The 20,799-nt window shown below is 50.2% G+C and overlaps 1 protein-coding gene across 2 annotated transcripts in view; it reads right to left on the reverse strand.

Annotated features, from left to right (window-relative positions):
- Nucleotides 1–616: 616 nt before the first annotated feature.
- Nucleotides 617–20,799, reverse strand: part of LZTS1 (leucine zipper tumor suppressor 1) — a 67,112-nt gene continuing 46,929 nt past the window's right edge. The window contains exons 2-4 of one of the 2 annotated variants that reach the window (XM_024995895.2): nucleotides 9,955–10,432; nucleotides 7,800–8,588; nucleotides 617–4,398 (exon numbers count right to left, since the gene is read on the reverse strand). In XM_024995895.2, the coding sequence (XP_024851663.1) occupies nucleotides 3,745–4,398; nucleotides 7,800–8,588; nucleotides 9,955–10,299 (1,788 nt within the window). In that variant the 5' untranslated portion in view covers nucleotides 10,300–10,432 and the 3' untranslated portion in view covers nucleotides 617–3,744. Of the gene's footprint in view, nucleotides 4,399–7,799; nucleotides 8,589–9,954; nucleotides 10,435–20,799 lie in introns of those variants that run through there. The other variant, NM_001192287.3, reaches the window with a different exon arrangement.

Below are 20,799 nucleotides of genomic sequence, written 5' to 3' on the forward strand. Positions count from 1 at the left end.
CCTGAGTAGAAAAGCCCTTTGAGTTTCAAATCTGGGCCCAGAGCGGTAGGGATTGCTTGTCAGTGAACAAGGCAGGCTGGCACGGAGAAGGCTGGACAGATGGCCATTGTGGTGACTGCACCTTCCTAGCTGGGAGGCCCGGGGGTGGTGACAATAGCCACCCTGGTCTCCAGCCAATGAGGCCATATGTAATAGGCCAAGGAGCTGGCTGGCGAGGTGAGAGGCTGGAGGGAAGAGGCAGGGAGGTCTGAAGTTGGGGCTGGGGGAAGGGGGCTCTCTTTCGGAGAACCCTCTGCCTTTGCAGGGGACCACAGCCCTTGGTTTCCTTTCCACCTCCTCAGGTTCTCCCCAAGACCTGGTCACACAGATAAGGTCACAGGGTTGGTGAGGGGCAGGGACCAGCTGAAGGTCTATCTGATGCCAAGGCCCCTGCTTTCCTACCAGCCAATACAGCCACTATCAAAGCTGTCCCTACCCCTCCACCCCACCCCCAAACCCCTCCCCCAACCCGCTGCAAACCATCCCCACCACTGGTGGGAAGGGACATCACCTTTCTTACTCCAAATGCAGGAGCTCCAGGGAGCTGCCATGCCACAGCCAGGGGAAGGAGGGTAGCTTGGGAGGGCATGAGAAATGGCATTCTTTATTCATAAATAAAAACATAAAATTACCAGAAATAGTTTACATGGCCAAAAGGGGGCATCAAAAATAAATCAAAGCTGTCAAAAGCAGAGCAAACCAAACAAGACACAACCAAGAGAAAAATAACTCTGTACATAGTCTTCCAAATGCTAGTCCATCCATAGCCAGCCTGGGCCGGAGTTCCCGCTTAGCCTGCAGAGGAAGCGCAAGGGGGAGCACAGATAAATGAGGAAGGCGGAGCATGAAAGCACACAGGTGCATACACAGGTGCGTGTCCTCCTGGCAGGGACAGCTGCAGCTCTGACCACCCAGCCTGCCTGACCCCTAGGATCTCTCTCCCAAGAAGTGGCCCAGGCTAGGCCGGGAGTCGAGCAGGGGCAGAGGCTCGGTGGGTGCTTCTCAGGGGAGAGGTACCCCCCAACGCAGTCCCCATGGAACTCGGTATTCATGGGGACCGACTGTGCCCAGCAGGGGTTAATCCAAATGCAGAGACCAGAGGATAAATCCAGGGTGGGCGCCACATGAGAGTCTGGTCACTCTAAAGCCCAGAGGCAGAGCCCCCCTCGGTGTGGCTGCCTCCTTGCTCACAGCAGAGAGCTTCACCATCCTTTGGCTAGCAGAGCCGCAGCTCTGATCCAGCGAGCATGCGTCTTAGCAGCCACTCTCGGGGGAAGAGGCGGCGAGCTCCCGCTGGCCCTGGGCCAGGCCGCCTGTTCCGAGGCCTGCGTGGCCGACTTCTCCAGTCCTGCTCAGCCTCTGCTGCTCAGAGGCTCCTTCCGGAGAGAGGCTGGGTCTGGCAAGGTCCAGGAATAGCATGGAGGTTTTAGCACAGCGAAGGGAAGGGAAACCACACCGCGGCGAGGTCGCTATGTTATAGGACACTCTCATTCTGGTGCAACTGGGCCACCCTGGAGCCTTGGGCTGGTGGCAACCCAGGGAGGGCTCCATGGGTTGGCCTGGGGCAGAGATGGGGACAGGGGTGCAGGGCACTATCACACTGAGGTGGAGCTGCTGTGCCCCTGAGCGCCCTCCCCTGGGGCTTAGCACCCACCTCTTTGCAGCGAGGTCTTGAGGGCAGAGCAATGGGCTTTTGGCTGCCCTTTGGGGGGGTGGTCTCCAGCCCGAGGAGGGGGCAGCAGCCTCTTTCTATCCATCAGGACAGCCTCTGGGAGGAAAGGACTCAGACAAGGCACAGGCTGGTAGAGATGAAGCAACCAGGAGACAAGGGGTGGGAAGTCTTTGACTTGGGGAGTGGGGGTGATCTGCCTGTGTCCTGTGGAGGGGACTGGCCTCCAGGCAGAGAGGGAGCTCTGGGCCTGTGGATTCCGGGTTTAAGTCTAGCCTATGACTAAGAGTAATGGCTTGAAATTCCAGAGAGGCTCCTCTGTCACGTGAAGGCAGGACAGGCACAGCCTAGCTTGGGGAATGGAAGGCAGAGCCAGCATCCGGGAAGGCGGCCCTGCTCTCAGTCCAGGCTCAAGGAGGGACTGTGGGGGGACCCTGGCAGGATGGGAGGCTGGAGGAGAAGCAGCTCCCCACTACCACCTGGGGCCTGGAGGGGTCCACAGTCGGGGACAGAACTGGGGAGCAATGGCCTGGGGCTGCTGCATACTCAGACATTCAGTTAACCCCCCTCAGCATGCGGGCGTGAGCCCAGGAATCCAGCCGGGGCTGGCTGTCCCAGGAACAGCAGCTGCAGCTCGAGGCAAAAATAGAACATGGAACAGCCTGGCTGCCTGCGAGATCTGGCTTGTGTCTGAAAAGACAAGAAAGGAAAAAGAAGAAGAAAATTCCCTGAACCAAGCAACTGAGAAACAATCTTTTCTCCGCACATCTTTGAAAAGGAAAACCAGCCTTCTGCAGGCCAGGAGTCCTTGATTATGGGGCTCAGGTGGGGCTAATGCAAGCAGAGGGGGGTGCAGCCGGGGGCCCCAGGGCTGTTCAGAGGCTGTGTTTGAGCCTCTTACTGTCTTTGGACACTGGCACTTTGGGGCCCCTCCCTGACCTGTAAAGGCTCTGTCTGTACTTAGCCCTGGAGGTGACAAGGGACATGACCGGCAGCAGGATGGAGCTGAAGGTGAAGGGGGAAGGCCTAGCCCAGATGACCCTGTGCCATCTCAGTGGACAAAGGTTATTCTGAGTTCAAGCAAAGACTTGGTTCTTAGGAATCAAAACCAATGCTGAGCAACTTGAACAGGAGGGGAAATCCCTATCTCTGGTCTCATGATGAAAAGATCTGGGGGCTCCCCTGGGGACAGCTTGGAGTCACACACTCCCTGCATCATCTTTCTTCCTCAGCACCCATCCCAGGGCCTTGGGGCTATGGCTTTAAGAAGAGATCAAAGGCCACCAGTCATCCCGAGGCTGCTCACGTCCAGTCAGCAGGGCTAGAGGGTCTGGCTGTCACCACCTAGCTTCTCCTTCAGACACCCTCTGGTCTGGCTGAGTCTCGACATCCGCCGGGTAGCCCCAGCTCTCCCCTCCTTTCTGAGACCTACAGTGTTGGGAAGCTCTGATTGCTGTTCAGCCAAGTTCTCCACATCCCACTCCAACCCCTGTCTCTCCATGGCTGGTGGGAATAGATGAGGTATGACCAGGTCAGATTCCAAAGCTTCTGGTCATAAATGCTTGTGTTCTGTTCCCAAGGGGCAAACCCAGTGTGTTGGGAGCGGGGGTGGGAGTCAAGAAAAGTTGTAGGAAAAGAGGTGGAAGGGAGCTTCCGTCAGTCACCACCCTCTCTGGGAGAGCATTTAGGGAACCCTCTAAATGCTTAGAGGGTTCAAAATCTCTAAGCATTTTGAACAAAGACCAAGTTTTAGGAAGCCAGTAACCAAATCTTGATGATCCCAGGACTCCTCTCTTGGCAAAGCTGGAGGTCTGGCCGGCTGCAGGGTTGCTAAGCGCTGGATCTTGGGAAAGGCCAGGAGAGGCCCTGTAGCAGCAACCGTTCCCCACCCCCACCCCGCAACCAATCTCCTCGCCTTGAAGTCTGTACTTCTCTCTGAGGCCTGAGCAGGGAAGCAGGGCAAGGGAGCCCCCATTGACAGACTCAGCACCCCTGCCTCCCAATGCCAGGTCCCCGGCCCTCTCCCAGGAGGCCCCTCAGATCTCGGTGGCGATGATGTCCTCGTAGGGGATGTCAGCCCCTTCAAGGTCGATCTCAAAAGGCTCCCCTGCGCCGTCCCCCCGGGCCAGCTGCTGCAGTGCCTTCTCCAGGCGCTGGTTCCGTTGGTACATGGCCAGGTAGCTCTGCTGCAGCTGCTTCTGGTACTGGATCACTTTCTCCTTCTCCTCCTTCCACACCAGCCGCTCGTGCTGGAAGCCAGAGGACATCTGGTCATGCCCCTGCCGCTCCTCCTTGAGCTCTGCGCGCAGCCTCTCCAGCTCGCGCTGAAGGGCGGGCACGTCGTCCGCGGAGGCGGGACCCAGGGCAGCCGCGTCCCTGCTCCGCTGCAGGGCGGCCTGGGCCCGCAGCTCCAGCAGCTCCTGCTCCAGCAGGTTCACCTTCTCCCGCAGGAGCTCCGCCTCGTTCTTCTTGCGCTGCAGCTCGTTTTCGCACACCTCCAGCTCCAGGCCCTTGGTGCGCAGCGCGTTCTCCAAGTCCTGCGTCTTCAGCTCCAAACTCTCCAGCCGGCCCCGCGTGTCCTTCAGCTGAGCCTTCAGGTTGAGGATCTCGCTGGCCTTGGCGTTGATCTCTGTTTGGGACTCCTTCAGCTGCTGCTTCAGGAGGGAGATCTCTCCGGACTTCTGGCACACCTGCCACGAGGCAGGGCAGGGCAGGGACAAGAGAGAGCCAAAGGGTGAGAGTCCGCACGTACGGGGCACCTGATTGCTTAAAAGCACTTAATCCTATGTGATCCAGTGATTGGGACTCGTGGTTTTCACTGCCGAGGACACGGGTTCCATCCCTGATCGGGAAACTAAGCTCCTGAAAGCCACCCAGCCCCGCCAAAAATAAAAAGAACTAAACTAGTCCTCACACAGTGCCTGGAAAGAGCCCCCAGCATGGTGGTCTGGGCGACCCACGAAGGCCAAGCCCTGCTGTGAGGCTCCTTTCATTCTGAATCTGGCTGGGTCTGTCCACAAGCCTGCCTCACCCCCCATTCAGTCTAAATCTCAGTCCATACCCAAACTCGTGTCCCTGTTGTTTGGTCGCTAACTCCTGGTTTTGAGACCTCATGGACTGTAGCCCGCCAGGCTCCTCTGTCCATGGGATTCTCCAGGCAAGAATACTGGAGTGCCATTTCCTTTTCCAGGGGATCTTCCTGACCCAGGGATTGAATCTGTGTCTCTTATGTCTACTACTTTGGCAGGTAGATTTTTTTTTTTTTTTTTTACCACTGGGGAAGTCCACCCAAACTTATAGCTATGTATATATTAAGGGCCAGTGGTTTAATCTGCTCACAGCCGGTAGCTCCACTATCTACATTAACATCGATGATGTCAATTTTGGGTCTAACTTCTATCATCTGTGTATATGCTCACACCCTCTGGCCTCACCCCTGCACATATTCTCTTCTCTTTCCTCTTGGGATAAAGACAATATTCACACAATCATGGCTGCACCCCAGCAACCTATTGGGCTCAGAGACAGTGCCCAGCTGGCATCTGCCAAATGATGAGCCGCTGTTCTCCCCAGTGCCCTCCACCATTTCTGCTTCAGTCTCCATCAAAAGTTGGCTAAGAGCAGCAAACAAAACTAATGACACTAATGAGACTGACTCAGACCCGTGTGTCTATGGAGTCCTGGCCACTGGGGGTCACGTGTCCAGGGCCAGTCTGGCTGGCTGTGTCACAAGAGCATTTTCTGCCAGCCTGCAGGAAAGATGGCCAGAATGAAGGCCAGGGTCTGGGCCTCCACAGAATAGATTCTTTGAGCAAGACTGGAAGTATTAATATTTCCTCTTTTCTTCTTGAGGCAGAACCACCCCTTTTTCTCATGCACCACCTCTGAAGTGTGCACAGCCCTACCACCATGCTTGGCTGGGACTGAAACAGCCTTCCGAGGGTGAGCCTGGATTTGCGTCATGCAGGGGGCAGCAGAGCCGTGGCTGAGGATGGGGCCTCGCTTTGAATCCTGGCTCTACCAGAGTGACCCGGCCAATTCTGCATCCATTAGCACAGTAGCATTATGAACATAAAACTCTGAACTCTGGGACCTAATTCAGGATCAGATCCTGCCTCTGATATCTGTTATGTGGTGACTTTGGCAAGTCATCTAACAAGCTCTTTGCTATTATAATTGTTCTCCGTGCTTCAGTGTCTTTAACTCTAAATTGAGTTTCACAGGGCTGTTGTAAAGGTTAAATGAAAGAACCTGAGGCCTGGCATTAATAAACACTCTATGAATTATTGTTGTTATGTTTGTAATATATTTCTATGTTTTTGTGAAAATTTACTTCATTTATTGTTTTACTAATAGTCTGACTGGACAACCTGGGAATGAGGTCACAGCCATGTCCAGGTTAGTTCTGGATTAGACAAGCAAGAATGGATGCATAATGCTAGCGTTGGCTTATGTTCTGAGATGGGCCAAAGTGTTCCCAAGTCCTGGCTGAGAAACCATGGCTGGGAAAGGGTCTCCTGAACCAACACTGATGAGAAGAAAGGCACTGGTCCCATGGATGAGGTCCTTTCCTCTTTGGGAAACCTGGCAAACAGAAAGTGACACTCCCTGCCCACCTGTCTAGCGCCTCTATCCATCACTTCCTCAGAAAGGATCTTTTTTCTCTACCCTTGATAACACCTGTCACTCTAATTTCCAGAATAAGTACAGGAGATCAGTTCAGACAGATGGCTGCATGGCTGATGGTGTGTCACCCCTACCTAGGGATGATGCTGGTCTAACCAGACCCAGTGAGTCCTCAGCCCCTTCCCAGGGCAGCCCCTTCCCAGTCTTTGAGGTGACTGCCATGTACACGCCTCTTCTGGTCCTTGAACCATCTTTAGAGGCCCATCAGGTGAGAAAAGTGAGCAGGATATGGGGGTTAGGCTGTTCTCCAGTGAGACCAGGTGCAGCCACCTAATTTCCAGGTGTGCCTGAGGATGTGCATGTGTACATGAGTCCTCTTTCTTCCTGTTCTATGCTTCCATCTCAGTCCACCAAACAGAAGCTCCACTTGCACTTCTATGAGGACTGGCCAACTCTGTCCCTGAGACCTGCACAGATGTGACCACTCCCACCAGTGGGTGAAGTCCCCTTCCTCAAATGTCACAGATGAGGGACTTCCCTGGTGGTCCACTGGTTGAGACTCCATGCTCCCAATGCAGGAAGCTTGGGTTCGATCCTTGGTCAGGGAACTAAGACCCCACATGCCGTGTTGTAGCCAAAAAGTTAAAAAAAATAAAAAATCCCACAGCTTTGGAACTGTGATGTTTTCAGAGTGCACACAGAACCTTCCATAAAGAAAACAACAACAAAAAGATGAAGAAAAAACATCGCAAATAGTGCTATGGTCTCTTGTGGCTTTGGGACCATCAGGAACCAGGGATGGTTTGCGGTCCTGCAGAGCCTCTGCGATGCACAGAGGTGGCCCTCAGACAGCCTGGCTGGGACTTGGTTCTCTTGTTCTAGTTTCTCAGCCAATGACTCAATTAGTAAATTCAATTCTGGCCATGAGGCATGGGGTTGGGGAGATGAAGAAGCCCAGGCTAAGAAAATCTTCAACATGGTTTACTGGGAAGCCCTTTCTTTGGGTCAGGGAGCCATCAGTCCAGCCCAGTTTTCCGGGGCAATTGTGTTCCCACCCCTGTTGCTCCGGTAGCTCAGCTGGTGAAGAATCTGCCTATAATGCAGGAGACCCCGGTTTGATTCTTGGGTTGGGAAGATTCCCTGGAGAAAGGATAGGCTACCCATTCCAGTATTCTTGGGTTTCCCTGATGGCTCAGATGGTAAAGAATCTGCCTGCAGTGCAGGAGACCTGGGTTCGATCCCTGGGTTGGAAGATCCCCTGGAGGAGAGCATGGCAGTCTGCTCCAGTATTCTTGCCTGGAGAAGCCTGGTGGGCTACAGTCCATGGGACTGCAAAGAGTCGGACATGACTGAGTGACTTCACACTTCTCCCTGTTGCTTAGAGCCTGGAGGAGACCTGGAGAAAGTGGTGGGGAATGCAGGCACTGAACCCCTGCCCGTCCCCTGCCCACGCCCTCATCCTCACCTCCCACTGCGTCTCCTCCAGTGCAGGGGCAAAGCTGGTCTTCTCTTTCTCGTAAGACCTGAGTTTGGTCTCCAGCAGGTCCTGCTCCTTCATGAGGCTCTCGAGTTCCTGCCGGAGCTGCCGTTTCTCCTGCTGAAGCTGGAGCACCTGGAGATGCAGGACCTGCTGAGCGCGCTGGCTCTTCTGTGCGGCCACCTTCATCTTGCCCTTGGCCTCCAGCCCCTCCAGCTCGTCCTTGCAGCGCCGCGGCCGCTCCTCGTAAGGTTGGCTGGCGGCCAGCTCCTTCTCCTCGAAGCTGCGGTGCAGCCTCTGCAGCTCGCCCTCCCTCTCCAGCAGCTGCTTCTCCAGCTCCTGGATGGTGCACTGGTCCGTGGAGATGGGGGAGCGCACAGAGCCCTTGTCTTTGCTTGCGTGGGCCAGCTTGCTGCCCCCGTCAGAGAAAGACAGGGCCTTTAGGCTCATCATGTTGCTGTCTTGGAGGACAATGCCCTGTGTGATGTTGTGGGCTGAGCCCCCAAACCGGCTGGCGGGCCCCACAGGAGTGACCAGCGGGTCCAGCTGGTAGCTGCTGCTGGTACTGTGGGTGGGCAGGCTGGACATGGAGTTCCGGCCGGAGTCGGACAGTGCCCCGGAGCACAGGCTGGGCTTCAGCTCCTGCTCCTTGGGCTTGTCCAGAGGCGCAGGATGCAGCTGGTGGCCGGCGCTCTCAGGGGATGAGTGGAGGATGGCGCCTGACCGTGGCAGCACCGGCTTGAAGGCCGTGGGTCTCACAGCACCCTTCTCAGAACCCTGGGGAGGAAAACAGCCATACTGACCCTGTGTCTCCCTGCGATGAGCCCTGAGTCAGGTATGCAGGCCAGCTACATGGCACCTTCCTGGTCAGGGGCTGCAGGTGACCTCACCTGTTACTCTGAAGGGACCAGAAGTGGTGAATCTCCCTCAAGGAGGAGGAATTTCTCCATGCCTGTCCTTAAATATCATTAGGCCCTTTGTTCTGCAAACTGCCAACCAGTTTGTCACCAGTTTCTCCGAGATGACAGCCCTTTTAGGTTCACTGGCTGAGACCCCTGTGCCAGGGTTCTGGGGCTCGGTGTGCTGCAGGTAAGGATGCTGGACACACTTTCCTCGGGGAACTTCATCCCTGCTTCTTCCCCATTACTTCCAGTTGGCCAGCAGCTGGAACTCTGGCTGTGGCCTCCCCCAATGGTTGGGAGAACCACTTGAAATAACAGTCTTTTCCCTAAAGCCATCATTTTCTTTATTAGAGGACTTCAAAGTTTACAAGCTCTTTACTTTGAAAAGTTGAAACTCTATCCAACATGTGGGCTGTTTCCTAGCATATCAATGCATAGATTCATCCTCCCAGGTGAGGCCAGGGTGCTGAATAGGAACAATACTTCTAGCACCGACTGGCAGGACCCATGAGAACTTAAACTGGGACGTGGGCTGGATTTCTGAGCACCTGGGACTCTCTGCCCTCATCCTTGCTAGATTGGTGATGATAACAAACCCGAGGGACTTCCCTGGTGGTCCAGTGTTTAAGACTCCATGCATCTACTTCAGGGGGTGCGAGTTCCATTCCTGGTCAGGGAACTAGGATCCCACAAGTCACGCAGCATGGCAAAAAACTAACTACCAAACTCACAGCTCTTATCCCAACAAAGATGCTTTAGGGCTGGTTTGAGTGAGAGCTGCTGTCCCACCAGAGAAGCAAAGGAGGAGAAAGCCCACCTCTGTGAGTCCTCTAACAAGAGAGCCTATCAGATCTCTTCAGGTGGGCTCTCCCCCTGCTTTTCCAGATGGTAAGGGAGCCCTTCCTGCTTCCCATGCACTTGAAAACATGGCTATGGGTCCTGCCTTGGCAATCCTGAGTTATAGCCCAGCAGAGTTCAGAAAGGCTTGCATTCTCTTATTGCTCTGTGCTAAAAAGCTCACCCAGGACTTTTGCATTATGAGACTGATCAATGTGTTCATTCCTTTGTCCAATCTTGCTCTCTGGTGTGGCTAAGTACTCCTGCCCTCTCTGCATCATTCAGTAATGTAAGCGTTCTCAGTGATGTAAGCACTTAAGACCTTCCCCACCACCGCTCTCAGCCCCAGGCCTCTTCCCTGCCTTTCCAATCCAGCCACCCACACCAGAGACCCCTCCACTTACCATCTCTAGCTGATTGGAGAAGGGCATGAGCTTCGGTGGGGTGGATGGGTCAAAGTCCACTCCTGCCTGGCCCCCTAGGTCCCCACTGGACAGTGCCGTGTAATCAGGGCGGTGGGAGCCCCGGGCCTTCTGGCTGACCTTGATGTAGAAGAAGTCTTCGCTCTTGCCCATTTTGGAGCTGGACTTGCCATGTCCCGAGTCTTGGGAGAAGCCGAACCTCAGCAGCCCGTCTGAATAGCGGTTGAGCTTCTTGAGGTGGGAAGACTTGCGCAGCTTGTACTGCGAGGCCCGGCAGTGCTTGCTGTGGAAGCCGTGGCCAGAGATGAGGCTGCTGACGCTGCCCATGGCGACACGGGGGCCGAGGACAGGTGGGGCAGAGTGGGGACCTGGCGTGGCAGGGGCGGCGAGGGGCAGTCCTGGCTCCGAGAAGAGACTGCAGTCATAGCAGAAGCCTCACAGAGCCTGGGAGAGCTGAGACCTGGAAGAAGACATAAGCAGAAGTCAGCCTGGATGGGGTAGTCATGGCACGTCCCCACTGGTGACCAACCTCGAGATCTGGGCAGCAGAAAAATGCATGTTTCCCTTAACAGAGGCTCAGCCCTGTCTCTGTCTCAATGAGCCCCCCTCTCATTCTTCCTTTGTTCTCTAATTCAGCAAACATCTGCTAGAAGCCTACTATGGGATGGCTCTCTTCTTTTTTTTTTTTAATTTTTATTCTTTTTTTAACACCCAAAACATTTTGTATTGGGGTACAGCTGATTAACAATGTTGTGATAGTTTCAGGTGAATAAAAAGGGACTCAGCCATACATATGCATGTATCCCTTCTCCCCTCAAACTGCCTCCCATCCAGGCTGGCACATAACACTGAGTAGAGTTCCATGTGGTATACAAAGGTTTTTGTTGGTTATTCACTTTAAATATAGCAGTGTGTACATGACCTTCCAAAAGTCCGTAACTATCCCTTCCCCCCAGCAACTGTGAGTTTGTTTTCTAAATCTGTTAGCTTTTTTCTGTTTTGTAAGTCAGCTCGTTTGTATCGTTTCTTTTTGGATTCCACATAAAAGGGATGTCATGATATTTCTCCTTCTCTGTCTGATTTACTTCACTCAGTATGATACTCTCTAGGTTTATCCATGTTGCTGCAAATGGCCTTATTTCATTCTTTTTAATGGCTGAGTAATATTCCATTGTATCTATGTACCACATGTACAATCTTCTTTGAGATGGCTCACTTCTCAGCACTGGGATGCAGGGGTGAACAGTTACAGTCCCTGCACTCATGGGGCTTGTGTGTGGTGTAGTGTGGACTGGCCATAAACAGATCAACGTATGTGACCTCAAGCGATCTGTGTGCTACAGGGGAAATAAAGCCAAGTGAATGGGATGGAATTCTGTTGTTGTACTAGTTGCTCAGTCAGACTTCTTGTGACCCCACAGACTATAGCCCGTAAGGCTTCTCTGTCCATAGACTTTTCCAGGCAAGAATACTGGAATGGGTAGCCATTCTCTTCTCCAGGGGATCTTCCCAACCCAGGAATCGAACCCAGGTCTCCCACACTGCAGGCAGACTCTTTAGAGTCTGAGCCACCAGGAAGAGGAGGTGGTTGTTTTACGCAGGAAATACAAATGAAGCCTCTCTCTGTTTGGTGTTATTTGAAGAGAAATGACACCAAGAAAATGAAGAAGAAAGCATGTGGAGACCTGTGGGGAGAAATAGGAAGCTCAGGGGTAGACCCAAATGCAAAGCCCTGAGTCCCTGAGTGCAATGTGTTGGGCATTTGTGAGATCAGTAAGGAGGCCAGTCTGGCTGGAGGGTAGTTAGCAGTGGGGGTTTGGAGGATGCAGACGTCAGAGAGATAGTAGGTGCCAGGCAACAGAGAGCCTAACTGGCCATAAAGGTTTTGGCTTTAGTCTGAGATAAGAAACCCCCAGATGGCTTTAAGCAGCTGACAGCTTGATCTGACTTGGGTTGTGGAGGGTCGTTCTGGCTGCTGTATGGAAAAGAGCCACTGGAGAGCTTGGGTGGAAGTGCTGGGCCTGTTATAGCAGGTGAGTGACTAACATGGCTAGGCTAGTGTGGTAGCTGTGGATTCCATTTTTTTTTCAATTGTATTTATTTATTCTTGACTGTGCTGGGTCTTCACTACTTTTCTCTAGTTGTGGAGAGAGGAGGCTATTCTCTAGTTGTGGTGCACGGGCTTCTCAGTGCAGTGGCTTCTCTTGTTGTAGAGCATGGGCTCTGGGTTGCACAGGCTTCAGTAGCTGTAGCACATGGGCTCAGTAGTTGGGCTCCTGGGCTCTAGAGCACAGGCTCAATATTTGTGGCACGTGGACTTAGTTGCTCTGCCGCATGTGGGTTCTTTCCAGACCCACATGGGTCCAGGAATTGAACCCATGTCTCCTGCACCACTGAGCGAGCAGGGAAGAATTAAATTTTAGATGTAATTTTAAGGTTGAGCTGATGGTACTAGTTAAAAGACTGAATGTAGGGAGGGAAAGAGTGGAATCTAGGATGACTTCAATGTTTTTTATCCAAGTATCCAGAAGAAGTAAGTTGCCATTTATTGAGATGCAAAAGACCACAGAAGGAACCAGTTTAGGATGAAGAGGGGGTGGAAATAGGACTTTGGCTTAAGACATTAAGATTGCAAAGCCCATTAGAGATCCAAGCAGTGATGTGGAGTAGGATGGGTGTGGAGCAGGGCAAGCTGCAGATTTCCCTGTGTGAGCTGTTTGTGCATAGTCTCGGAGCTAGGTCTGAGACTAGATGAAAAAGCAAGGGCAAGAAGGCAAGAGAAATGTGAGGACTGGTTCACTGAGGCCGGGAAGATGAGTGGAAATGAGGAAGAGACACTAAGGGGTCTTTGACAGACATGCAGGAGATGCGTGAAAGGTAAGGATGAAGATGGTGTCAAGTGATGCTGAACTAAGATGGCGACTAAGAATTGGTCAATGGATGTGGCTATGTGGAGGCACCAGTGACCTTGACAAGAGTGGTTTTGGTGGAATGGTGCGAACAAAGGCCTGACTGGAGAGGGCTCACAGGAAGAAGAGAGAAACAACTGTACCCCTGAACAATAAATAGTAACTTGGCTGACTTGGTTTGGATTCCTAGTTATGCTCCCTGCCAGCTATGATGTGGGAGGTAAACTCTCTTACGTCTTTACCTTCTGTGTCACAAACCAATTCTAAAATACACTTAAAGTTTTTTTTTTTTTTTTAAGTAATAGGACTGCATCTTATAATCAATGCTGAAAACAATAACAATGGCCTTGCCGGTCACCAGACAGAGGAATGCGATAGAAGGCAATGTGGGCACCCTCGTGGATGTAGGCAAATCGCTCAAGCCTGGGTCACCTGATTGTCAGAGCTTGGAAATGCTGTGTGATTGTCATGCATTGAGAAGGAGTATTTCTTAGTCAGTCAAAAGACAGATGATTCAATTAAGAAGCGGGGGGAGGGGAGGCACACGGCAAGTTTAATAAAATAGGAAATGCAGAAGGAACCCTGCATTCTTTATTCTGCTCTAAATTACCCTGTCAACTGAAAGGGGCAGAAGACATCCCAGGTGGGTGATAAGGGGGTATTATGACTGAGGGAGCCAGAAGACTCTTCAGACTCTGAAGATGAAGGCTCAGATTCAAACATGCATTGTCATCTTGAAGAATAAAGTAGCTATGACATGAATAAATACATCCTATATTCCAATCATAAGAGCAACCACACAACAAAACAGCGTTCCATAAGTGTAATATATACTTTTCTATGAAAAGCTTTTATTATATTGATGGTCTCTTAGAATCAGGGAAACATGATGATACCTCATGGGGCCATTACAAGCAGTTTATTGGATCTTACTGGAAGCTAATAGGTCTGATACATTTATTTGAAGCCTAGTATATAGTAGGCACTCAGTGAATAGGAGGTATTTTCACTGGCATCTATGATTTATATTATCATTATTGTTCTCTCCAGGCATACATCAGCCCTGTGTTATCTTCAATGGCCACATCTCATTTTCCAGAACTAGTTCTCTCCTCTCCAAATGCAAGTTTCCTGCATCCCATTCCCTGACAGCACTACTTAGGTGCATGAAGTTCCTCTGCTAATTTAACAGCTGACAATGACAAAATGTGTTTCTCATGCCCCAGGTCATCCATCTCTTGCTTAGTTGAGGCCCCAGGGGCCTATGAGGCAATATTTTACTGCTGTCCATATATTGGGAAGCTATTTTTGGCCAAAAGACTCTTGCGCACTCTGCATGCTCTACCAGTTGGACAACTGGTGACTTACTTTTTGCTCATCCAGTTACACATTTATGAACATCTGCATGGACAGTGTTGTAGAGATAATACCATAGGCTATGGCATCAGAGAGACTTGGATTTGAAAATTAACCTCTCTGAGATTTCTTTGCCACAAAATGGAAATAATCAGAATTTCACAGGCTCAGTATGAGGATGAAGCAAACTCACAGAAGTCAAGTGCAATGCCTCACACATGGTAGGTACTGTCCAGGGAGTCCATGATCAACTGAAAGACAGGATTAGGGTGCCTTCTAGAAGTATAATAGCTGGAACAGAACTATAATACCAGGAAGACATGTGAAATGAATCTGTTTGCAGCTCATATAATTCAATAATAAAAAATGAACAAACTTAATTGAAGAATGGGCAGAAGATCTAAATAGACATTTTTCCAAAGAAGACATACAGATGACCAACAGGCACACAAAATGATGCTCATCATTGCTAATAATCAGAGAAATGCAAATCAAAACTATAATGAGGTACCACCTCACACTGCTCAAAAGGACCATTATTAAAAAGTCTACAAATAACAAATGCTGTAGTGGATATGGAGCAAAGGGAATCTTATACTGCTGATGGGAATGTAAACTGGTGCAGCCTCTATGGAAAACAGCATGGACGTTCCTCAAAAAATGAAAAATAGAGTTGCCATATGATCCAGCAATCCTGTTACAGGATGTCTATCTGAAGAAAACCATAATTTAAAAAGATACACACACCCTGGTGTTCACTGTGGCACTATTTACAATAGCCAGGGCATGGAAGCCACCTAGATGTCCATCAACAGATAGGAATGGTTAAAAAAGAGGTGGTACATATATACAATAGAATATTACTCAGCCATGAAAAGGAATGGAATAACGTCATTTGCAGTAACATGGATGAACCTAGAGATTATCATCCTAAATGAAGTAAGCCAGACAGAGAAAGACAAATGACATATGAATAACACTTATGTGTGGAATCTAAAACATGACACAAATGAACATATCTACAAACAGAAACAGACTCTCAGACATACAGAACAGACTTGTGGTTGCCAAGGGAGGTGAGGGAAGGATAGATTGGGAGTTTGGGATTAGCAGATTCAAACTTAGTATGTATAGGATGGATAAACAACAAGTTCCTACTGTATAGCACAGGGAACTATATTCAATATCCTATAAACCATAATAGAAAAGAAAATGAAAAGAAAATAAATACAGATAACTGAATCATTTTGCTCTACAGCAGAAATTAACATTGTAAATCAACTATACTTCAATAAAGTTAAAAAAAAAAAAAAAGAATCTGTTTGCAGCTCTCCTGATGCACCGCCATCTCCTTTCACTTGGACCCTGAGACAGCCTCCAAATTTATCTTTTCCCCATCTGCTCATCCTAAGCATCTGAAGTGTCAAAGTTCTTCCGCTCACAGGTGAAAACCTTTCAAGGCTTCCCATTACTCGTAGAGTGAAGCAGGCTCCTCATGAGGTCATTGGGTTTGGCTGATTTGCCCACCACTCCAGACTCCTCACCTCAGTGACGGCCACACTGTTGCTTTTCTGCTGGTGGAACACACCAAACCTCTTCTCATCAAGGAGCTTTCATGCCTGCTGTTGCCTCTGCTGACAACTCTCTTCCCTTAGCTCTTCCTCTTCACACAAATTTCCCTTTCTCACCCTTTAGTTTTGAATTTGAATATCACCTCCATGGCTTTCCTAGTTACTCATAGAAAAATCCATTTCTCCCCTTCCTCTCTGTTAGAACCAGTCTGTTTATTTCCTTCACAACACTTGATTTAATCAGTCGATTCTAAAGAAAAATCAGCCTTGAGTATTCATTGGAAGGACTGATGCTGAAGCTGAAGCTCCAGTATTTTTGCCACCTGATGCAAAGAACTGAATCATTGGAAAAGACCCTGATGCTTGGAAAGATTGATGGCAGGAAGAGAAGGAGGTGGCAGAGGATGAGATGGTTGGATGGCATCACTGAATCAATGGACATGGGTTTGAGTAAACTCTGGGAGATGGTGAAACACAGAGGAGCCTGGCATGCTGAAATCTGTGGGGTCTCAAAGAATTGGACACTGAGCAACAACAAAATCTTTTAAAACAAAACTTTTTATTATATATTGGAGTATAATTGATTAATAATGTTGTGTTAGTTTTCAGGTGTATAGCAAAGTGATTCAGTTATACATATACATGTATTTATTCTTTTTCAAATTCTTGGCCCAATTAGGTTGTTATATAATATTAAGTAGAGTTCCCCGTGTCATACAGTAAGTCATTGCTGCTAACCTATAATAATCTGCTGCTAACTTATAATAATAACCACCAGAATTTCAGCTCTGTGAGAGCAGAGACTTTGTCTCTAGACTCCTAGGGTGAAAATGAAGCAAAACACAGAGGGGTTAGATGACTTGGCCTTTGTCATTCAACTGGCCAGTGACCAAGGTGGGATTTGAACCCAGACCCAAATTCCATGATATCCACATGTGAGCAGATTGCTGAGGACTATAGGTAGAGGCTCAGAGATAGGGTGCCTAGTTACCCAGTCGCTGACTCTTTGTGATCCCATGGACTGTAAACTGCCTGGCTCCTCTGTCCATGGGATTTTCTAGGCAAGAATACTGGAGTGGGTTGCCATTTCCTGTTCCAGAGATCTTCCCAACCAAGGGATCGAACCTGCATCTCCAGCAGCTCCTGCATTGCAGGTGGATTCTTTACCACTGTGCCACCTGGGAAGCCCCCAGAGATGTTAGGGATCCTATCCTGGAAGGCAGGTCAGTTTCAAGGGTTGACAGAAAGAAAGTCAGGAGGGGAAATTAAGCTCATGGCCTCCAGCCATAGCTTCATTTCCCAACTGGGCAGGAAACAAGGTTCTAGGTATGGGTGAGCTCCTTCACTGACCTGAACGGCAGCCTGGAAGATGTGCGAAGGGCAAGCACTGTGCTGGGTCCCAGGGGACCGAGAGGGAGAAGACAAATGATGCCAGGGAGCAAAGGCATGGAGTGGGTGAAGGATGCTGGCTCTGATCCTGAGAGCATTTCTGTCCCTTAGCCCTGGAGCCTCTGCTCTCCATTCCCCAGGTCTTAACACACAGAAGAGCTTTGAAGTTTGAGATTCTCCCCCAGATATATTTGAAGCTAACCTAATTACCTTTAAATGTCTAGACTTGTTTGGTTTTCAACTTGGAGAGAGCATCACAGAAAACCTGGCCATGATCCACCCTAGTTCCCAAATCTGGGGTCTTCCCACCCACCCCCTACAAGACTCATTGTCTCTGCCCTCAGGCAGGCAAGGGGAAGGGCACATTTTTCTTCCTGGGAAAGAAATCCTCACTGGCCCAGAGTGTGGGATACGGGATGAAAGTGAGCAACCACACAGATCTTGGAGACTGCAGGAGGGGAAAGGAAGAGGCAAGAAGGACTGGAGAGGAAAAGGTAAAGAAGCTACAGCTCCTCAGGCTGGGCTCAATTACGTGAGCTCCATGATCTCCATGGATGTTACAAAAGAAATCCAGCAAACATTAGACTTTATGAGAGGAAAGAGAAGGACAGCCAAGAATAGGTGGTGGTAAAGGAGCCCCTAGGATACACGTCTCAGAATCTGGCCCCAGGGAACTGAGGGGACTTGCCTCTAGGAGTGCCAGCGCCTCCCCACCCTGCCACGTGACCTTCCCCACCGAGGATGGCTTCCCCACCAGGAATGCAAGGACCTGGAAGCCCTGGACTTTGAGCTGCTGCTACTCCCACGGCAGCTGCTCCCTCCCCATCCATCTTGTACTCTTTTAACCAGGGCTCACACCAGGGTGACACATTCCTCCCTTTCTGGAATATGGAGCTAGAGACACAAACATGAAAAGGGGTCTGTCAGGACTCAGGAAGGTGAGTATTACTGCATCCCCCCTCATCTCACACCAAAGGGAGAAGCAGATATGGCCTTTTGTTGTTCAGTTACCATGTCGTGTGGACTCCTTGCAATCCCATGGACAACAGCACACCAGACTTCCCTGTCTTTCACTGTGTCCCAGAGCCTGCTCAAACTCATGTCCACTGAGCCAGTGATGCCATCCAACCATCTCATTCTCTGTCACCCCTTCTCCTCCGGCCTTCAATCTTTCTCAGCATCAGGGTCTTTTCCAAAGAGTCTATTCCTCACATCAGGTGGCCAAATTATTGGAGCTTCAGTCCTTCCAATAAATATTCAGGATTGATTTCCTTTAGGATTGACTAGTTTGATCTCCTTGCTATCCAAGGAACTCTCAAGTCTTCTCCAGGACCATAGTTTAGAAGCATCGATTCTTCCGCTATCAACCTTCTTTATGCTCCAACTCTCACATCCATAAATGACTCAGGAAAAACCACAGCCTTGACTATACGGATCTTTGTCCACACCAAACCCAGACTTCCTGCCTGGGGAAAGTGAGGATACACAGCTGCCCTCTTGTTTGCCCTCTTTGTCTGGAGAGATCACCTACAAGATCAGGATGCTAGCCTCCAGCCACCCTGCTCCTTCTCATGCCTCGCTCTTTCTCAGTCCAGGTCATTCCCTGACTTCTTTCCTTCCTTTATCCTCTCCCCATCACCACCCAGGCCAAGCTATCGGGCATCTCTATGTTCTCAGCACTCTCCCACCAGGTGCATCCATCTGGGGCATCCACTGGGCTGTGCTGCTGCTGATGGAGCAGGGGAAGCCCTTGCTGAACCCTGAGGAATTCTGCTCCAGCACCCATGGAGAGGGGGAGGGCGCCCACACCAGAACACACTCCATGGGGTGTTTCCTCAGTGAGCACCAAGTAATCTCACCTGTGGCCTGAGCTGACGGGGTTGCTGTGTAGGGGTTCATTGGGTCACTAATTCAACAAATATTTCTTCCTCATCTGACAAGGGCCAAGTACTATGCAAAGTGCAGGTGGAAGAGGGTGAGGAAGGAAGGAGAGGAGAAAATGCATAGAAGGAAAAAAAGAAAAGCCAGGGATAAGTGTCAGTCGTGTGCGTCTGTGTTCATGTGTGTGTGTGCATGTGTGTGTGTGTGTTCTCCACTTTAGTTGCAGCATCCAGGGAAGATCTTGGAGAAGATGGTATTTAGGAAGAGCCAGGCTGATGAAGGTTTTGGTAGAATGGCCCCTCGGCTCTGATGCAGGAATGGGCATAGGGGTTTAGAGCAGAGGGGTCTCCAGGGTGGTGACCTGGCAATATGTGAAGAAAAGACTTCTTTGACTGTCATGACCAGGGGTGCCACGGGCATCTGGTGGCCAGAGCACAGAACAACTCTCAGGACAAAGAATTATCTCACCTGAACCCTCAATAGTACCAAGGTTGAGAAACCTGGATTTAGAGGAAAGGAAAGAAAATATGAGATTTAGAGCCTCAGGTCTGCCACTCTTGCGGTGTGACTTTGAGTAAGTGGTTTAAGCTCCGTGCCTCTGTTTTCTCACTTGTAAAATGGAAGTGGCCACATTTGCCCTGCCACAGGGCTTTATCATGAAAGGAAGTGAGAGCTTAGAATATACCAGAAAAATCACCAACGCTGGTTATTGTATGATTTCTCACTGTCATCCGGGACAGTTCTCTGAGATATTCTATTATACAATATGGTTTATTTGAGAAGCACCATGGAGCTGCACCCCCAGTACAGACCCTGGCCTGGACACAGAAGTCTCATCATGATGGCTCGTCTTGCACAGCACCCATGAACTGGGGTGTAGACAGAGACTGGGCTGCAAGATGTAACAATCCTCCCCTCAGTTGGTGCAAAGCTGGGCTCAGTTTCCAACCAGAACAGGAGGGGCTGGATTCAGTTCAGCTCTTCTCTGAGATCTGAGAATTTAATCTCCTAAAATCTCGTGAGAGCTATCCACACCCTCCTCACAAAAATGTCACCTCCCACCCCGACTCCCCCGCACTCCAACATTTTGACTATCATGTCTTAAAATTCCTTGACCCCAAACACCTCTCGATGGACCTAGTTTAGAAACAGATGAATACATCCTGCTCTGGGGGATCAAACATGAGCTTTGGAGTTCCAGGTAAAGGGGCAATTGCTAAGTCATGGCCAACTCTTTGTGACCCCGTGGACTATAGCTCTCCAGGCTCTCTGTCCATGGAATTCTCCAGGCAAAAATAGTGGAGTGGGTTGCCATGCCCTTCTCCAGGGGATCTTCCTGACCCAGGGATTGAACTCAGGTCTCCGGCATTGCAGGCAGATTCTTTACCATCTGAGCCACCAGGGAAGCCAGAATGAATACTTTGCCTTGGATCATTGACTTAACTAATGACTCCCTGCTTCTCTGTAGAAGCAGGGGAGGAAGTGAACTAAAAGGATTGTGTGTCACCTCAGGGCAGCCCCCCACCTCCTACACTCAGGACCCATGACTTGGACATATCTCAGACCTACTACAAAGGGAGTCATAAGGTAAAAGGCTAGTTGTAGTGGGCAGCTACCTACCTACCTACCAGGGGATGAACAATGCTCCCCCAGGTAAGATTTTCACCAAAGCTTACCCTAGTTCCTGATGGGCCATTATTAAAACTTTCTTCTATTCAATT

This window comes from Bos taurus, chromosome 8 (assembly GCF_002263795.3).
Source record: "Bos taurus isolate L1 Dominette 01449 registration number 42190680 breed Hereford chromosome 8, ARS-UCD2.0, whole genome shotgun sequence".
Classification (NCBI taxonomy): Eukaryota; Metazoa; Chordata; class Mammalia; order Artiodactyla; family Bovidae; genus Bos; species Bos taurus.